Source organism: Larus michahellis, chromosome 1 (genome assembly GCF_964199755.1).
Source record: "Larus michahellis chromosome 1, bLarMic1.1, whole genome shotgun sequence".
NCBI classification, from domain to species: domain Eukaryota; kingdom Metazoa; phylum Chordata; class Aves; order Charadriiformes; family Laridae; genus Larus; species Larus michahellis.
The window spans coordinates 205,012,720-205,027,928 of record NC_133896.1 but is presented as its reverse complement, the minus strand read 5'-3'; the positions used below and the strand labels follow the sequence as shown (position 1 = coordinate 205,027,928).

Below are 15,209 nucleotides of genomic sequence, written 5' to 3'. Positions count from 1 at the left end.
TTTTAAGAGTCAGTATATTGTGGGATAGGAAGCAACTAGAGCTAGGAAAAACAAACTTTTTTTTTTTTTTTAATTACTGAGCCAACAAAAAGCTGCATGCTGTGTGGCTGAGAGCTGTCTGCAAATGTTTGCCGAGAGCTACACTGAAGTGGTACAAGCACAGTGTAATGATGGAATAACAAAGCTCAGCAACAGTCTTCAGCAAGGAACAAACCTCTACAACCTAGTTATGGACAAATTAGACACTGGATTAAGCACACAACCTGTTTCATTTCTCTTACAGCCTACGGCCAATGGAAATGTTTTGAATATTGTCTTGTCCCTCTATTGTAAAAGTCTGTCCTTATAATACCAAATAAGTGTCTAAAAGACATCTAGCACTTCCCAGCATGCTGGACGTAGCTATTTCTTCCACCCGTTGCCTCCCATTCTCTTTCCATTACTCTTTCTTCTCCCATTTCAGTCACCCTTCTCTTAGGTTCTCAGGTTGCATTTACACACAACCACCACCACTATCTGCAGGATGAGTGAATCCCATTCAGAAGGCGCATCTGCCTCCTTCAGCACTGACTATTTCTAAGGGCACATCTCGTCACTGAGGAGTCACTGTAGTCACTACCGGGAGTCCCCATGTAACACAGGTTTCAAAGCACCTGAGCTATCCTTCAGGCTCTGACATTTGTTGTGAATAATGGAACCGTCAACTTCAAGGTAAGGCTTATAAAATCCATAGGTAGATCATTCTGCATGGCTCGACCAAGGTTTGGATCTCACAGCAAGATGAAATTAAAATTGCTGTCACAGGTCTGTAACAGCAGTCCACTGTATAAAACTTGTATCTTTGATTTGGGTTTCTTATAGCAGAAAAAAAAAAAAAGATTAACGGAAATAGCAGCATGAGGAATGGAAGCAAGAGCAAACTTCTACCTAGGTTAAAAATTTACTATTTCAAGAAAGACGTAGTAAACATAGTAATAAACATCACCATTACAACTTCAAAAGGTATTAACCTAATATAGAAATGGGAATAAAATAAGGTTTTACAAGATCAGAAAGCTGGTCTGGCATAATCAGGACCTTGCGTGTAACAGTGAGGAAAAGCATTGGAAAGCCTAATGCAGGCTGTAACCCAGAAAAGAACTAGCCTACATAAGAGGATCTTCATCAGGTAATGCTAGGTTTATATATAAAGTATGAGACTAAAAAAACAAAAAATAAAAAAAAACCAAACCATAGCTTCTATTTATAAACGAAAACATTAATTATTAGAAAAGGGTTAGGTACTTAGATAACTACTGATTGTCTGATCTCTCTCCTTTCTTGCCCCAAGTCAGTGAGTGACGCAGGTTAATAATATGTTATGTAAAAAACTTAATTTCTTCTTATTGATATAAAATCAGTTGCCCTTTTAATGCAAAAATTCTTTGTTCTCATATTACAAAAAGGGGGATTTTAGCTAAACTGTTAATTACTCAGACTAAGTAACCTGACCTTTTTAACCCCTCCTCTTTATATTGAACGCCTCCAATCATCGCTGCTTTCAAAAATCTTTCTATTTGCTCTCACTACTTATTTACTTAGAGCATCTCTGAGATAGGGCGATCAGAATAATACCTCATGAGTAGAATGAATACACACACAAACCTCAAATCAAATTCAGTAAGAGTCGTACTGGCAGCCTGTGCAAGTGAGATTGGAAATAGCAATGAGTAACTTACAGCAGCTTGTAACGTGTCCAGTGATGTGCCTAGAAATGGGGAAAACTAAAGCAATTAAGTCTAACTTAACAATAATATTGGATGTCAGGAAGCCACATAACTTTGCAAATATAACTTAAAAAAAAAGTCTAAAGATACAGTTTGATATATTAAACTGTGCGCTGCCCTTTGAAATGGTTAGTCATTTAACCATACCATCAATAAGCCACTGTAGGTATGGGATGTAAGAAAATCTAAAAAAATTTAATGCCTAGATGGCTTGTTTCTATAACAAGAACATCTGATACAAAATTTATCTGTATACTCAGACTATAAAAAAGAAAAGTATTGCAGCAGGTTAGTTGTTAAGTCCACAAATTCCTGTTTCATCCTATCAAAGACAGAAATGTAATATACAACTGAGAAGGGGATAAGCAGAAGTTTGGCATATATAAATAAAATTAGCATTTACTTAAGTAAATATAAAAATTTAGTAACAAGTAAATAAAAAAGTCCAGTAAAAATACCGCAAGAAGTTTCAAAAATGTTCAGGCCTCAATATTCACTATTTAGAAAAGAGATTTACCCTAGCTCTGGTATATGGGGTATTTTCAGAGACTGTAGTATCAGAAAAGGTAATTTTACAAACTGAAAGCAACAGATTAACCCAACGAAAAAATAGTAATTCAGGCATATGAGGGAGCTTTATTAGAAAAAGAAGTAGTCCAATCTGAAAAATTATTATTAAAGGAGTATATGTAGAAAAGGGTCATCAAAAAAAAGGGTAGAGGAAGAATGTGGACAATTAGATGTTGCAGAACAAAGATTCAACTCCATATCCTTTTAAGCTTCCACTTATGTATATCCATACCCTCAAGCCATTATCACTGCTGTTACTTTGGGAGGCATCAGAAGAAAGCCAAAGACTTGAAAAAGCCATGAGCCTGTAGCATCATCTTACCTGGAAGCAATCCCTCTGGGCTCACAGGCAGAACAGAATGGGAAAGAGAATACTGACATTGGTAGTGGCGCATCTGCTCCAGAGATGGGTGGAGAGCCCCACGCTCTGCAGCCCTTAGTGCAGCGCCCGAGAAGAACCTCTGCAAAAATCCCACGTCCACAAATACGCAACCCCTGCTGCCAGCTGAAAGTACCTCGTTATCTAGATGTGCTGGCCAAAAGCCAAATGTCTTAATTCCTTTTAGAAGGATGGGTGCACAGTTTAATCGCTCCGCTTAAACAGCCTGTTTCTATAAAATGTTTCTGCTTTATATTGGTAGCAATGGCTAATGAGACCCAATCTGTGATTACGCTAAAGACCAGGTGGTCCCAACAGTCATTGTCTGATCAAATTCTCCTTTCCAAACCTCATTTTGAACACAACTGTGTTTCATTGCTTACCCATACAAAATACATTGTTAACTCCTGGTTCACACTTTTATAATTGGTTTTACTTATACATTATTTTAAATCCAAAGAGGTGTAATACCATCTCTTTACTAAGGCTTTGCAAAGACTAAAAGAAACATCAGTGAGGTTCTACCTTTTGATTTCAAATTGGAAGTATCTACTGTACCAGAAAGGCTTTCCAGGAATGTTTTTACTTATGTTTTTTCTTGGTGTAGGGGTGTCAAATTTGTTAAGAAAAACTGAATTCACTCGAGCAAACAGAGTGACAGGATAGACACTGCAGTAAAAATATGCAGAAATTCTACTTAGTGTCAGAAAAAAAACCAGAGCCAGAAAAACTGTCACCATCAACTACAAGTGCTGCATGGCACTTGGAAAGGACTTTTGCTTCCAGTGTCAAAGCAAATTCCAGAGCTTTTGTATTACCAGTCTGAACTCTTATGAAGTTTTATCCGCTCTGCCCTTTTATACCTGTTACATGTACTGAAACCAGAAGATATTTTATATCATTAAGTTGCTGATATAATTTCTCCAGTACTTTTTAATTGTGAAAACCAATTTCCTATAAATTACATTCGGGAAGTTAAGACAGTTTGTCTTAATACATTTTTGTCTTATAAATAATTGTCTAATCTTCTCTTACTGACATCAACAAGAGTGTTCAGGAAATACACTCACCAGAAACTGCATGTACCTATTATTTTTTAAAAGTATGCACTAATGATATTAAAGCTGTTTCACAAAAGTAGGCCCACTTTATTACTCCCTGTTCCAGTTAGAGTGTATTGGGTTTGCGTGGCAAGGTTTTGGTAGCAGGGGAGCTGCAGAGGTGGCTTCTGTGAGAAGCTGCTAGAAGCTTCCCCCACGTCCCATACAGCCAATGCCAGCCGGCTCCAAGACAGACCCACCGCCAGCCAAGGCCAAGCCCATCCGCGATGGTGGTAGCACTGCTGGGATAACATAGTTAAGAAATTATCATTATCGGAACCAATAGAGTATTATTTCACATTTGTTCCACAACTGATACCTCTCAGGTACTCCTAATATCATATGGTTTACTTGTCTCAAGATAATAACTGTGCTGCAAATAATTTCTCTGGATGAAGATCCAGCGTGTTCCATCCTGTCTCTTAATGCAGAACTATACGTAATGGCACGCAATGGATGCTATTTTATCATAAATAGGATTTGAAGTATAAGCCAAGCGTTCGTATTCGGTTTCCTGTCTGAAAAATTGTAAGTGTTAATTCTTCAAAAGGAAGAAGAGATCATTTACACTGGGTTCCTCAGAATTCCCTCTCAGTCGGGACTCTAATGCAGCTCAGGGTTACAAATTAAACATCAGACCTTCAATACATCAGAATTTGTGCTCAGATATAGTTTGTAAAAGGTGTTGGAAACCTAATCATCCTTGTTATTTATACTTGGGAAGAATAATTAAATTAAAAAAGCAGAAGCATTTGAAGTACATGAAGCTCTTGATTTTATGAAGGTTTTCACTAAAAGACAAGCCCTACTTATGCCATAAAACTAGCTAAAATAATTTTTCCTTGCACTATAAACCTTCTACACCTGAGATGCACAAGCAATGGACCGGAGAGTGTTACTCTTACAGAGCCAACAGGTAGCCTAGAAAAAGTTTTCTCCTTTAAAGCGGTACTATGCCAGTCAGATGCCTACTGTAAAGTGACATAGAGTGCCTGCCAAAATTGAAGACCGTTGTTCTACAGATATCTTTCATACCCAAGAGGCTTCACAGAAGCACTACATACTCTTCATTAGAAAAATGTTAGGAGATTTTTTTCTCAGTTTTTTTGCTGTCTTGAGGAATATATATCTCTCTTGTGGAATATATGTATTTTTGTATGTGTGTGTATATGTATCTATCTCAATCACTGTTTTATTCCCCATGATTTAAATATATTTACTAAATGAATCATACTAGACTGAAGGTTGAGGGATTTTCTTAGAAAATTCAGTTATTCAAATGAAGATTTGCTATGCTGAAATCCTTCATGTTTTCCTTCCAATTTCTCAAATGCATGGCCGGAAAGCCTGTATTTGTTTCTCTCTACTTTTTCAGATCTTCACTTTGAAGATCTTTGAAATACTCTACGATACTATATGCTCTACGATGTTATTTTGCTTAAAGTACCAGCTTCTACCTTTCACTCAATTTTGTATTGATTTTGTATTTTAAACACAATTCATCATTAGTAAGAACTGTCTCTACCAACTGCTCAGCAGAGACTACTTTGTTTCCTGCATACTGATTAAGCGCTATGGAACACAGTAACAGGCTTAGTGTTGAGAAGGTTTTTTCTTACAGGCTATACTTAGCTTGGAATTGAAAACCATTTTAAAAGATGCATACACTTACACTTCATACGTCCACCACCATGAACCAAATCTAGATTTACCTAATTTTGTCTCATGTCAATATATTTCCTGATTAAAAAACACAAACACAATTAAGTCAGTCTGTAGCAACACAAAAGCAAACTGTCTTTCATTTAGCAGATTTGACTCTAATTCTTTTGCAGGGACCATACTGACAGAAGTATCGATAAAAGACGGGGAAAAAAATCTGGGGAAAAAAAAAAATCAAAAAGGCAAAGCACACCAATTATGGACATCATAAATTATTTAGAATCATCATAAAGAATGTTTTCTATGTGTGGATTAAAACATAAAAGCAGCTATACTGGATCAAACCAAAGCCCAACATGCCTTCTTCCAGCAATAGCCAAAAGTAAATGCCTATTGAAGAGTACAAAAAGAAAGGATGCCTCCGAGCATTTGCAACTCAGCAACTAAGAGCCAGACATCATTTCTGCACAATCCTCAAGGGATTTATTTTTCATGAATTTACACAGTCTCTCCCTGAATCTACTCAAGCTTCCAATATCCACAACATCCTGGAGCAACCATTCGGTGAAAAATCACCTTGTCTCCATTTGTTTTCAGTCTGCCTCTTGCTCATTTAACTTTCTACCTCTCAACTTTTGTATCACCAAAAACCATTGCAAAATGATCTACCTCAAAGGAATGCTAATGTTCCAGACATATTCTGTTAAGTAGAACTACAGAACAAAAGCATAAATAACATCATTTATGACTGGTACTAACAATGGCAAAAGTAGAATCCTCATAACCAATGTACTCAAAATCAAGAGTTGTGTGGCATTTCCAGATTACAGCAATACAAACTGTACTTAGAGGTAAACCGTGAACACATAGAAGTTATTTTTAAATGCTGAAATCTACAAAATTTTCTGCTGTCTCCTTACATTCAATAAATACTCATTTTCATCACTTATCCTAACTCAGAAACTCTATAGGCCAGCAACCTTCTCTTAGACAGTTTCACTGGGGCTCAAAGGGCAACTGTGCTTCTCTCAAAATGCCCATGAAAACTTAGAAATAAGCATTTGAACATAAGCACTATTTAATTCTATCACAAATGAAATTAAAATACTTAATTGGTTAGTCCCTTCATACAGCCCAAATGCCACTTTTGCATATTCACCCTGTTGTTTGATTTCCATAGACTCTGAAGGTTGCCTCCTGCTAAAAGTTAAAGACAAAACAAGCAGAATCAACACTTTAAAAAGGATCTTTGCATGTGCATTCCTTGTAGTTGTATACATGTGACTCAAGTATTTAAGCACAATAGACTTTATCTCCCCCCCCCCCCCCAATATCAAGAGAATCTAAACACTTTTTCACCTGTACTGAATTTTAATCTGGGATACCTTCATACACAGAAAACCTACAACATTATTAGTTGTGATTGCTCATTTTATTTAATAGAAACGTCACACTACCTACCAAGAATTAAAAAAAAAAAAAACCATTCAAGAAAACAACAACAATCCTCTTCCCCAAGACAAATTTTGGCTATAAAATTACCCAGGTGGCCTTACTAAGGACTCTTCTTCTTCAGTATCTTGTAGAATTTTCTTGCTATTCTAGGTTCATAAAGATGTATAGATTCATGCTTTTTGGCTTCTTTCAGCTGGGGATCTCTACTTTCAATGTCTAAATGCACTATAAACAGCAGGTCTTAAAACTACAGATGACTTTGGCCAAAAGGAAAACCAGTAGCGAAACAGTGTTACCAGGACCTTTATGCTTGGTGAAATACATCAGCTGATATATGTAAGGTTTTTAAACACCAAACATTGGTATTTGAAAATTGTACTTCAAAACCATGATTTTGGAGTTGCTTGGGGTAGAATTCTTGTCTAAATCAAACAAACTATAAAAGCCAGGTTTGCCTCTATTCTCAATTATTACAAACAAATAAATAAAACCAGGATTTAAGTTACCACTTTACAGTGCTTTCAGTCCGTAGTTTCTTGATCACTTCTAGGCAGAATGATCCAACATTGCTGTTAAAAGAATTGATCTTGTCCTCTGTACAAACACCAGCAGCCCATGCACACCCCCTTACACTCGCATGAGTCTTCACTCAATCACACAGTGAACTGAATTGGCAAATTGATCCATGTTCAATTAATCAAAAAGGAAAAAAAAAAAAACTTCCTAGGGAGATGAATTCAGAATTGCCTTCACTCCTTCCTCATTTATCTCCCCAGTTCTACCAACAAAAGTGAAAACAGGGCAAAGGCAAGTTTCAGGACCTTTCAGCATGGCGTTGGCCATGCTGCTCCAAGGAATCAGAGACAGACTTGCCTGAAACAAAATGCTTCATGTTTGTTATTGCTAGCGGAGGCAAAGCTATCAAAATTCGGGATGGATGGGACATCCATTTGGAAAACTGCTTCAGGTATCTTACTTCGAATACAGCTGGCTGAACTGATTGAGGCTGTCACTTGGGTGGTCAACATTATAGCAAGACTGATTCACACGTATCAAATACACTTTCCCAAATAAGCCGCACTTGTTTAACAAGATCATTTCAGAACATCTGGGCTGTTTATAGACACAATGTGATACAGCTGGCCCTTGATACACAGCAGCACCCCACACATTCTGCTTGTGTCCCAATAGCCCACAATCAGTTTGAAGATGTAAAACCAGTAAGACCAACCTGGCAACTATCGCAGGGACAGGACTGAGGACGGAGGACGGAGCGACCATCAGCTTTGCTGGACTGCTCAAACTCAAAAGCCACGTAATACAGACTAGAAGTAGCCACGAAACAGGCACAGCATATTCATAAAGAGAAGGCAGCAAATCTCTACAATGTACACAAAGACCTTCACGCTCTGGAATTAAAACCAGAGTGACTTAAAGTAAGCTTCAAGGTTTTCACCATGGTTTGGGGAGTCCGCCAATTTACTGCAAGCCCAAGAAGTTGAGCAACTTTACAGCAAGTTATAAAGAGGTTGATACTGTTCCAGCATGATGCAGTTCAATAACTAACCATTTGCAGAATTACAGACATCATGCCTGTTTTATCTGGAAGGGACTATTTGCATTGGCAAACCATGGAAAGTCCAAAACAGCAGGACTGTCAACAGTCCTGGTTCCCACAAACTAAAGATCGTTTCTGCAAGACAGATGGGCTCTAACATAAAAATAAGCATCCTGAGATGAACAGATGTAAAAACCAAGCTCCTACGTCTGGAATTATGTAAGAAGCTGATTGTGAGCTTCAGAGAAAGCCAACATGGAACTCACAAGGGCAGACATTTTGCATCCAAGACACTTCAGAGGGGGAAGAGCCCTGGTTTTAAATCCCTTCAGTCTTCCAAAGAAGCTTATATCAATCACAAGAATAAAGTGGTCAATGGGGGGCTTAGTCAAGCTCCCACAGGAGAGGAAGAAAAAAGAAGGGGCAAATTAGGGGTATTCACAGCTTTTTCCACCATGATTAAAGGGAATGCAGGACAAGGACTGGACATGCCCTGTAAGTCCCTAGACCCAGCTGAAGTAAATACACACACAAGAAGGCAAAACTGAATATGGACAGGGACACAAAAGATAAAAGAAAAATCATAACTATCTTAGAGAATATTCATGAATAGAAATGACTAAGTCAATCCCTTTGGAGCTTTAGGACTGCAAGATGGTATTTCCAATATAGCCAAGTCTGTAATACACTTTTCTTTTTCAGTAAGGCTCCTCCTAGACTACTCATCCATTTTTCAAATGCCAGTCCAAAGACAGATAAGGACCCATGTCAGGCCAGAAGGATGCAGACTATTTCTTTGTCAGTTTATCCTTCTGACTCCCCAAACTCTTTCATTGCTGAGCTTGGTCTTTCTACACGTAGAGAGGAATCTCCCTGTTGCAGAACAGCCTATCACTCGGTAAAAGCACAAGCTGTGAGATCGATGGCCCTCAGGATGAAGAGAGCTAGAAAGAGAAGCCTCATGCTAAATATGTTTTCACTTAGGTTTTTGAAATTATTTTTCCTTTCTGAAAATTGAAATTTGGCACTTTTACAACAACAATATGCTGTTAGTTTTAAAAATCCTTTAATTAAAAATTAAGATAAAAATCAGACTATGTTTAAGACTGAAGCTGACCAAAATTATTATTCCTAACTCAATTTCTAAGCAACAGGTCTTTATCAACATTTTTGAGGATCACTCATAACATGTCCTCTGCTTTCAAATTTTAAAATCTGAATGGATTTTTTCCTGTGTAATTACACAACTCCAATCTGCTTTATTCAGGCTTTTTTTTATACACAAAAAAAAACATGCCTAAGAATTGCACTGCAACAAAGCAGAGTCTACCTACACAGAGCTTTTGTAACCTTAAATTCTTGTGAAATCTTGTGAAATTATACTTTAATACGATTGTCACTATGTAGTCAGCAAGAGGCCACACATTAACTTCCAGTTCAGTCTGTCTTCTAAAGACTGGAGAAATACTAGTCAATGTATGAGGTTTGAGATGAAGCCTTTTCGAAAAAAATATTAGTGGCTTTTCAAACTCAGCTGACTTACAGGTGAATTTTCACTGTGGAATTGGAGTCAAATTGGACAAGAACATTAGTTTTTGCCTAAAAGTTTCCCCTCCATCATGAGGACAGAGCTCACAAATAAAGATATTGACCCTTTTTCCTTGCAGCTGTATCAAAGTTGGTTAGGAAAAAGATTACTATACATTTCTTGAATGACACCCTTTAAAAAGAATAACATTTGAAGTGTCAGCTTCTTCAGAGACATCAGAGTTACTTAACAGCCTGCACCAAATCCTGGCAAGCTAAACAAGATGCAGGTCACCTGCTTTGGTGCCTACGTTAGTCACTGCAGAGTTTGAACGGCAAGACAACCCAGGTTCCAGAACACAAGGTCTAGGCCTCCTGGGCAAACAGTCAACAACATGACACATATCAGTTTTATTTTTAATGGAAGATATATATAATTGCTGAGAAAATATTACCAGTTAAAAAATCCTATGGAAGATGCTAAAGTACAATGGAGAAAGTACAATTTACAACCAAAAAGTACAATTTAATTAGATGAGTTACTGTTCAAAACTCACACCTTGTAATTTTCCCAAGTACATTTCATACTGTCTAGAATTCAGCTGCTACCTGTATTATACCATTGTGTCAGCACAAAGAAAATAAGAGTATTTTCCCCTTACCTCTCTGCCAGACTTCGCTGGAATCTGCCCTTGAGTCTCCCTCAATTTGCGTGCGTTCTCAAGTTCTGCTTGAAGTTTTGAAGCTAACTCCTTCAAAGAAAGTGGTAGTAGTCCATTAATTTAACCATTTTAAACTTTTATAGACCTTTATATCAGAATTAAATACGCATCCCATGTCTTCATGTTTTGATATTTTTTTTAAACTCTAATGACACAAAAGACTAAAGAAAACATGTCAATATGTTTCACACAATTCTTTAATGGAGATCAAATTAAAAAAAATATTCAGAACAGAGGTATTTAAAGTATAGAAACATTTACTGTCATAAAAACACCAGAAAAATTATGCTTAAACATTATTCAATTATACTAATAAATGCTCTGTGTAGCTAAGCACAGACACTACTCTATGTTTAAGAAACTAAATAAAGAAGCCTGAACACATGAAGTGTATAACCTTTCCAGGTTATGGTACATATTCTTTTACTTATTTTTATATATATATACACATACACACACATATATATACGCACACACACAATGGGTCAAGGGAAATACCTCAGAAATTTTTGCTATGCAGTTTCACATCTCTCTCTACCACATGTCCCAACTTTGCCTGTTAAGACCTTACCTTAGGTACTAAAACGATCCAGAAGTGAAAAATGAAAACTGTCTACAGTCTTGTGTAAATTCCTTTTGATGCACCTGCTCTCTCATCCACCTCTTTATTAAATAAATACAAGTATTTTAGAATATCTTGGTTTACTAAGAATTGCTAGGTGACCACCTACCAAACTATAAGAAACACAACCATTTATACTCCAACCACTTTGCCAGTTTCATTGACTCCAGCAATCAAGCCTATACTTGTTGCCCCAAAATTAAGTCATGGGATCAACGCCAAGCAGCAAGTCAGTAACAAAAATAGGTTCAGAATTCATTTGTCCCACATGGTCAACCTTGAGCTCTGGCCACCAGGACATGCTGTTACATACTTATTTGTTCTGGTGTGCAGGGATGAACTTGTTTAAACAAGCTGCATTTTCAATCTGATCAGAGAAGGCCCGTGAAAAAATATTTAAAGAGCAACAAGGCAAAGATCATTTATTTTATTATTTATACTGTGGTTTGGTTTTGTTTTTTTAACTAGGCTAACTCAGAGTGCCTATGTAGCAAAATGTATATATAAAATTAACAGTAAACGTTGTAATGTTGGCTACTGCTTTGTGATTCTTGGTCAAAATAAAACAGCAGAATAATAAAAGAATCACTCTCTCCACACAGAACTGTATATTTTTATTGGAATTACTCTTATTCGTTTACTGTCAGTCTGAAAAGAAAAGCCTCACACTTGTGCCCAAACTTTTATTTGGACAATGCTATTGAAGCTGAACAGTAGGAAAAAAAAAGAAAAAAAAAAATTTAAAAATTTTTGCTCTTCCCCATTAAGGTCTTTGGAAAACCTTCCCCTCCCCAGTACTTTATAGCGACTAGTGTATAGATAGCTTCAATCATTTCCCCCTGTAGGAAAATGTCTTCAAATAATATCTTAACTAACTAACACTAGTCCCACACAGGCTTATCATATAATTACACTCATAAACATATTTTTTCCTCACAAGTGTATTTTTTGCATATTAAGTAGGAAAACTAGAGATTAAAACATGGAGGCATCTATTTAAATCATGAACACTCATTGTATCTCAGTAGAAAATACACTGCTTGAAGTTACTTTCAGTTCACTTCTGAGGGTGGTAAGATTTCAAATGGACACGATTTCTAGAAAAGGTGTATTTGCTCAAATTTTGTAAAGCTACGTACACACGTGTGTGTCTGAAGTCTCTGGAAAAAGAATCCATAATATAAAATCATTTCAAAATAAAATATTTAAAATGGACACTTTCTCCTATCAAAATTTAAGTTCTGTGATAGCGGCTTCAACAAAGATCAACACCATGTTCTAATCCAGCACTAAAATCATATGCCAAACATCCTCAAACTTCCCACAAATCAAAGAAACAGTGGCTCTCAGGAAGGATTAATTTGGCACTTGAAGTCAAAACATGCCTTATTTATTGCTTCTTAGTGATGCAGATTTTGGTGCAAATATTCTGTCAAAAGAGGGCAGGTAAACAGGTACATTAAACGTTAAACTTAAATATATATATACAAAGGCCCGCAGTGATAGGATTCATTTCTAAAAAATGTTATTTTATTACATCCCTCAAAATAAATCAGCAATACTTCCTTACGAGAGATGTTCAGAGCACGCCCTTGTAAAACACGGCTTAAAAACTAACAGACTATGACCTTGGTATAATTGAAGCTTCCAGGCAGCATTACTGAATGCAATTAACTCACTATAGCCATATTTAATGCAATTTAAGAAAAATAATAAAATGTACTTCCAGAGTTTAGAGTGTTCCAAAGGAGTGAACTTCTTGATCCTTCGGGTTTCTGTCTGAAACAAGCCTCCTAAAACACCATTAAAGGTGCAGCTATTTATCTCAGCTCCGTGGACCCAGTCTCACCCAGGGCAGGAATTTTGCGGAGCTGACCACAGAGCATTCCACAGCTGTTCCCACTGCAGAGCTGCATGCAATGGCCTGTGTGGTTCCTTTCAGTTTTATATTGTCATATCATAATCTATTGAGTTATGGTTATACAGCAGAGCTATGGACCACAAAGCATCTACTTGCGACAAAGTTGATGAAAACACAAAAGCCCCAGACACTACCTTGTAACAGAGTGACAGCTTTGTAGTTTTCACCTCTTCCCTGCTTAATAAAACCACAGAAAAAACTATGAAAAAGGCAAAGAACAACTGGTCTGGGATATGCTGCCTAGCCTACAAAACCTGGGGACCTGAATCCTCTATTCTACTCTATGAACTATTGCATTTAAAGCAGAAGTTACAGTAAAAGCAGTATCTTTAAAACCTACCTAATCAAATTTTGCAGGACTTTATTTGCTTGAATCAAACGCTTTTTTAAAAAAAAAAAAAGATAATGAAATCACTGTGAGCTTTAAAGAAAAATTGCATGACAATTTTTCGAAGACGTTACCATGTCTCCCATGAGTTCTGCCTTCACAATCCTCGCTCCCAGTCTGTTCATCTCCTCTTCACTAAGGACCCGAGGCGGCTCATCTTTTGCGGTATGTCTGTAAAACACAAGCAGTGCTAAACCCATAGAAAAACAATGTAGTATTCACAATGTGTAATTAAGTATTATATGCCTACTGTACTGGTAAATATGCTCCTATTCTCAAAATAATTGATAAGAACATACTATAAAAAATATATTTGCAGTCAGAAGTTGCCAAGGATTCTGAAACCAAAAAGCTTGAATAAAATTTTTATGAGGTTTGTTTCCTTTTACTTTTGGGATCAATTAAAATGAAAAGCACTATCTATGAACACCTTCTCAGCACAAAAAAAACACAAGAGCCAGTAGCAGGTGTAAGGAGACAAAAAGCAAAGAAAGGAAGATCAGAAGAGTAATTTAAACCCACTCTGTAACTGTCCTTTCTGGCTTTGGTCATGCTTTTACTTCTCAGCTCCAGCAAAATCCCCTGTTTCCCAGCAGTTCTCCTGTACACCCAGTGGCCTTCCATTTCGGAAAACTACTTATGTGCCCACACTTATCTGCTCACAGTACGACCTTTGCTTCTAAAGGTATTATGGCTGATATGGTAGAGTTTCCACGGAAAATTAACTGGGACCATTTTTAAAACAGGAAGTCTCCCAGGAGAAGCTATAGCTAGTAGTAAATAATATTGTATCTTAATTTTAATATTAAAAGGTGGGTGTATGAGTTCTTGTGATAATAAATAAGGTCTCTAAGTATTGTTGCAAAGAGGCATCAAACACGTTTGGCTCTTTTTTCTAACCCTCGAGAAGACTAAAACCAACTAACACTAAAAGTAAAATATCTAACACAAAAGAGACATAAGAGTACGGTTATTTTACTGCTATTAAAAGAGAGAGAGGGAGAATTCACTCACTACTCAATGTCGTTAAACCCTGTAGGATTTGAAGCGCGGGAGAACTTTGAAGATGGTGTCATCTTTAACTGCCAGAGCTCCCCAGCCCGGAGGAAATTACCAAAGCTACTTTTGTCTGTTTTGAAGATGCCCAATCCAAAACCCAAAAACTCAGCAGAAACATTTACATTAACTTCATCAGAAATAGAACCTTCGAAGATGAAGTTCCCACTTTTCCTTAACCTATATTTTTCAAAACAAGGCAGACTATTCCAGTAAAGGGAGCAAGAGTTGTTTATTACTTCATACATGATTTTTTTAAGCGGTGTTAGCACTTTAATCATTGTCTGAGCTTTTTGAGACTTAGAGACATTGTTTTGTTTTGCTTTTTATCTTGTCTCAAATTAAAATCTAAAGCAGTCACATTATTAAGTGTGATTTTCAGCAAACGCTAGTTGGATGGCCTTTTCCTCTGGGGAGATCACTTGGACATCCAATCAGCACTTCTAATTAACCTGTGTCATAACTGTTCAAAATACTTTGATT

The 15,209-nt window shown here is 36.9% G+C and overlaps 1 protein-coding gene across 1 annotated transcript in view; it reads right to left on the bottom strand.

Moving 5' to 3' along the window:
* CWF19L2 (CWF19 like cell cycle control factor 2) overlaps positions 1 to 15,209 on the bottom strand; it is a 77,211-nt gene that overhangs the window by 38,040 nt on the left and 23,962 nt on the right. Inside the window, exons 9-10 of the mRNA XM_074570351.1 lie at positions 13,745 to 13,841; positions 10,680 to 10,769 (exon numbers count right to left, since the gene is read on the bottom strand). Of these exons, the coding sequence (XP_074426452.1) occupies positions 10,680 to 10,769; positions 13,745 to 13,841 (187 nt within the window). The remainder of the gene's footprint in view (positions 1 to 10,679; positions 10,770 to 13,744; positions 13,842 to 15,209) is intronic.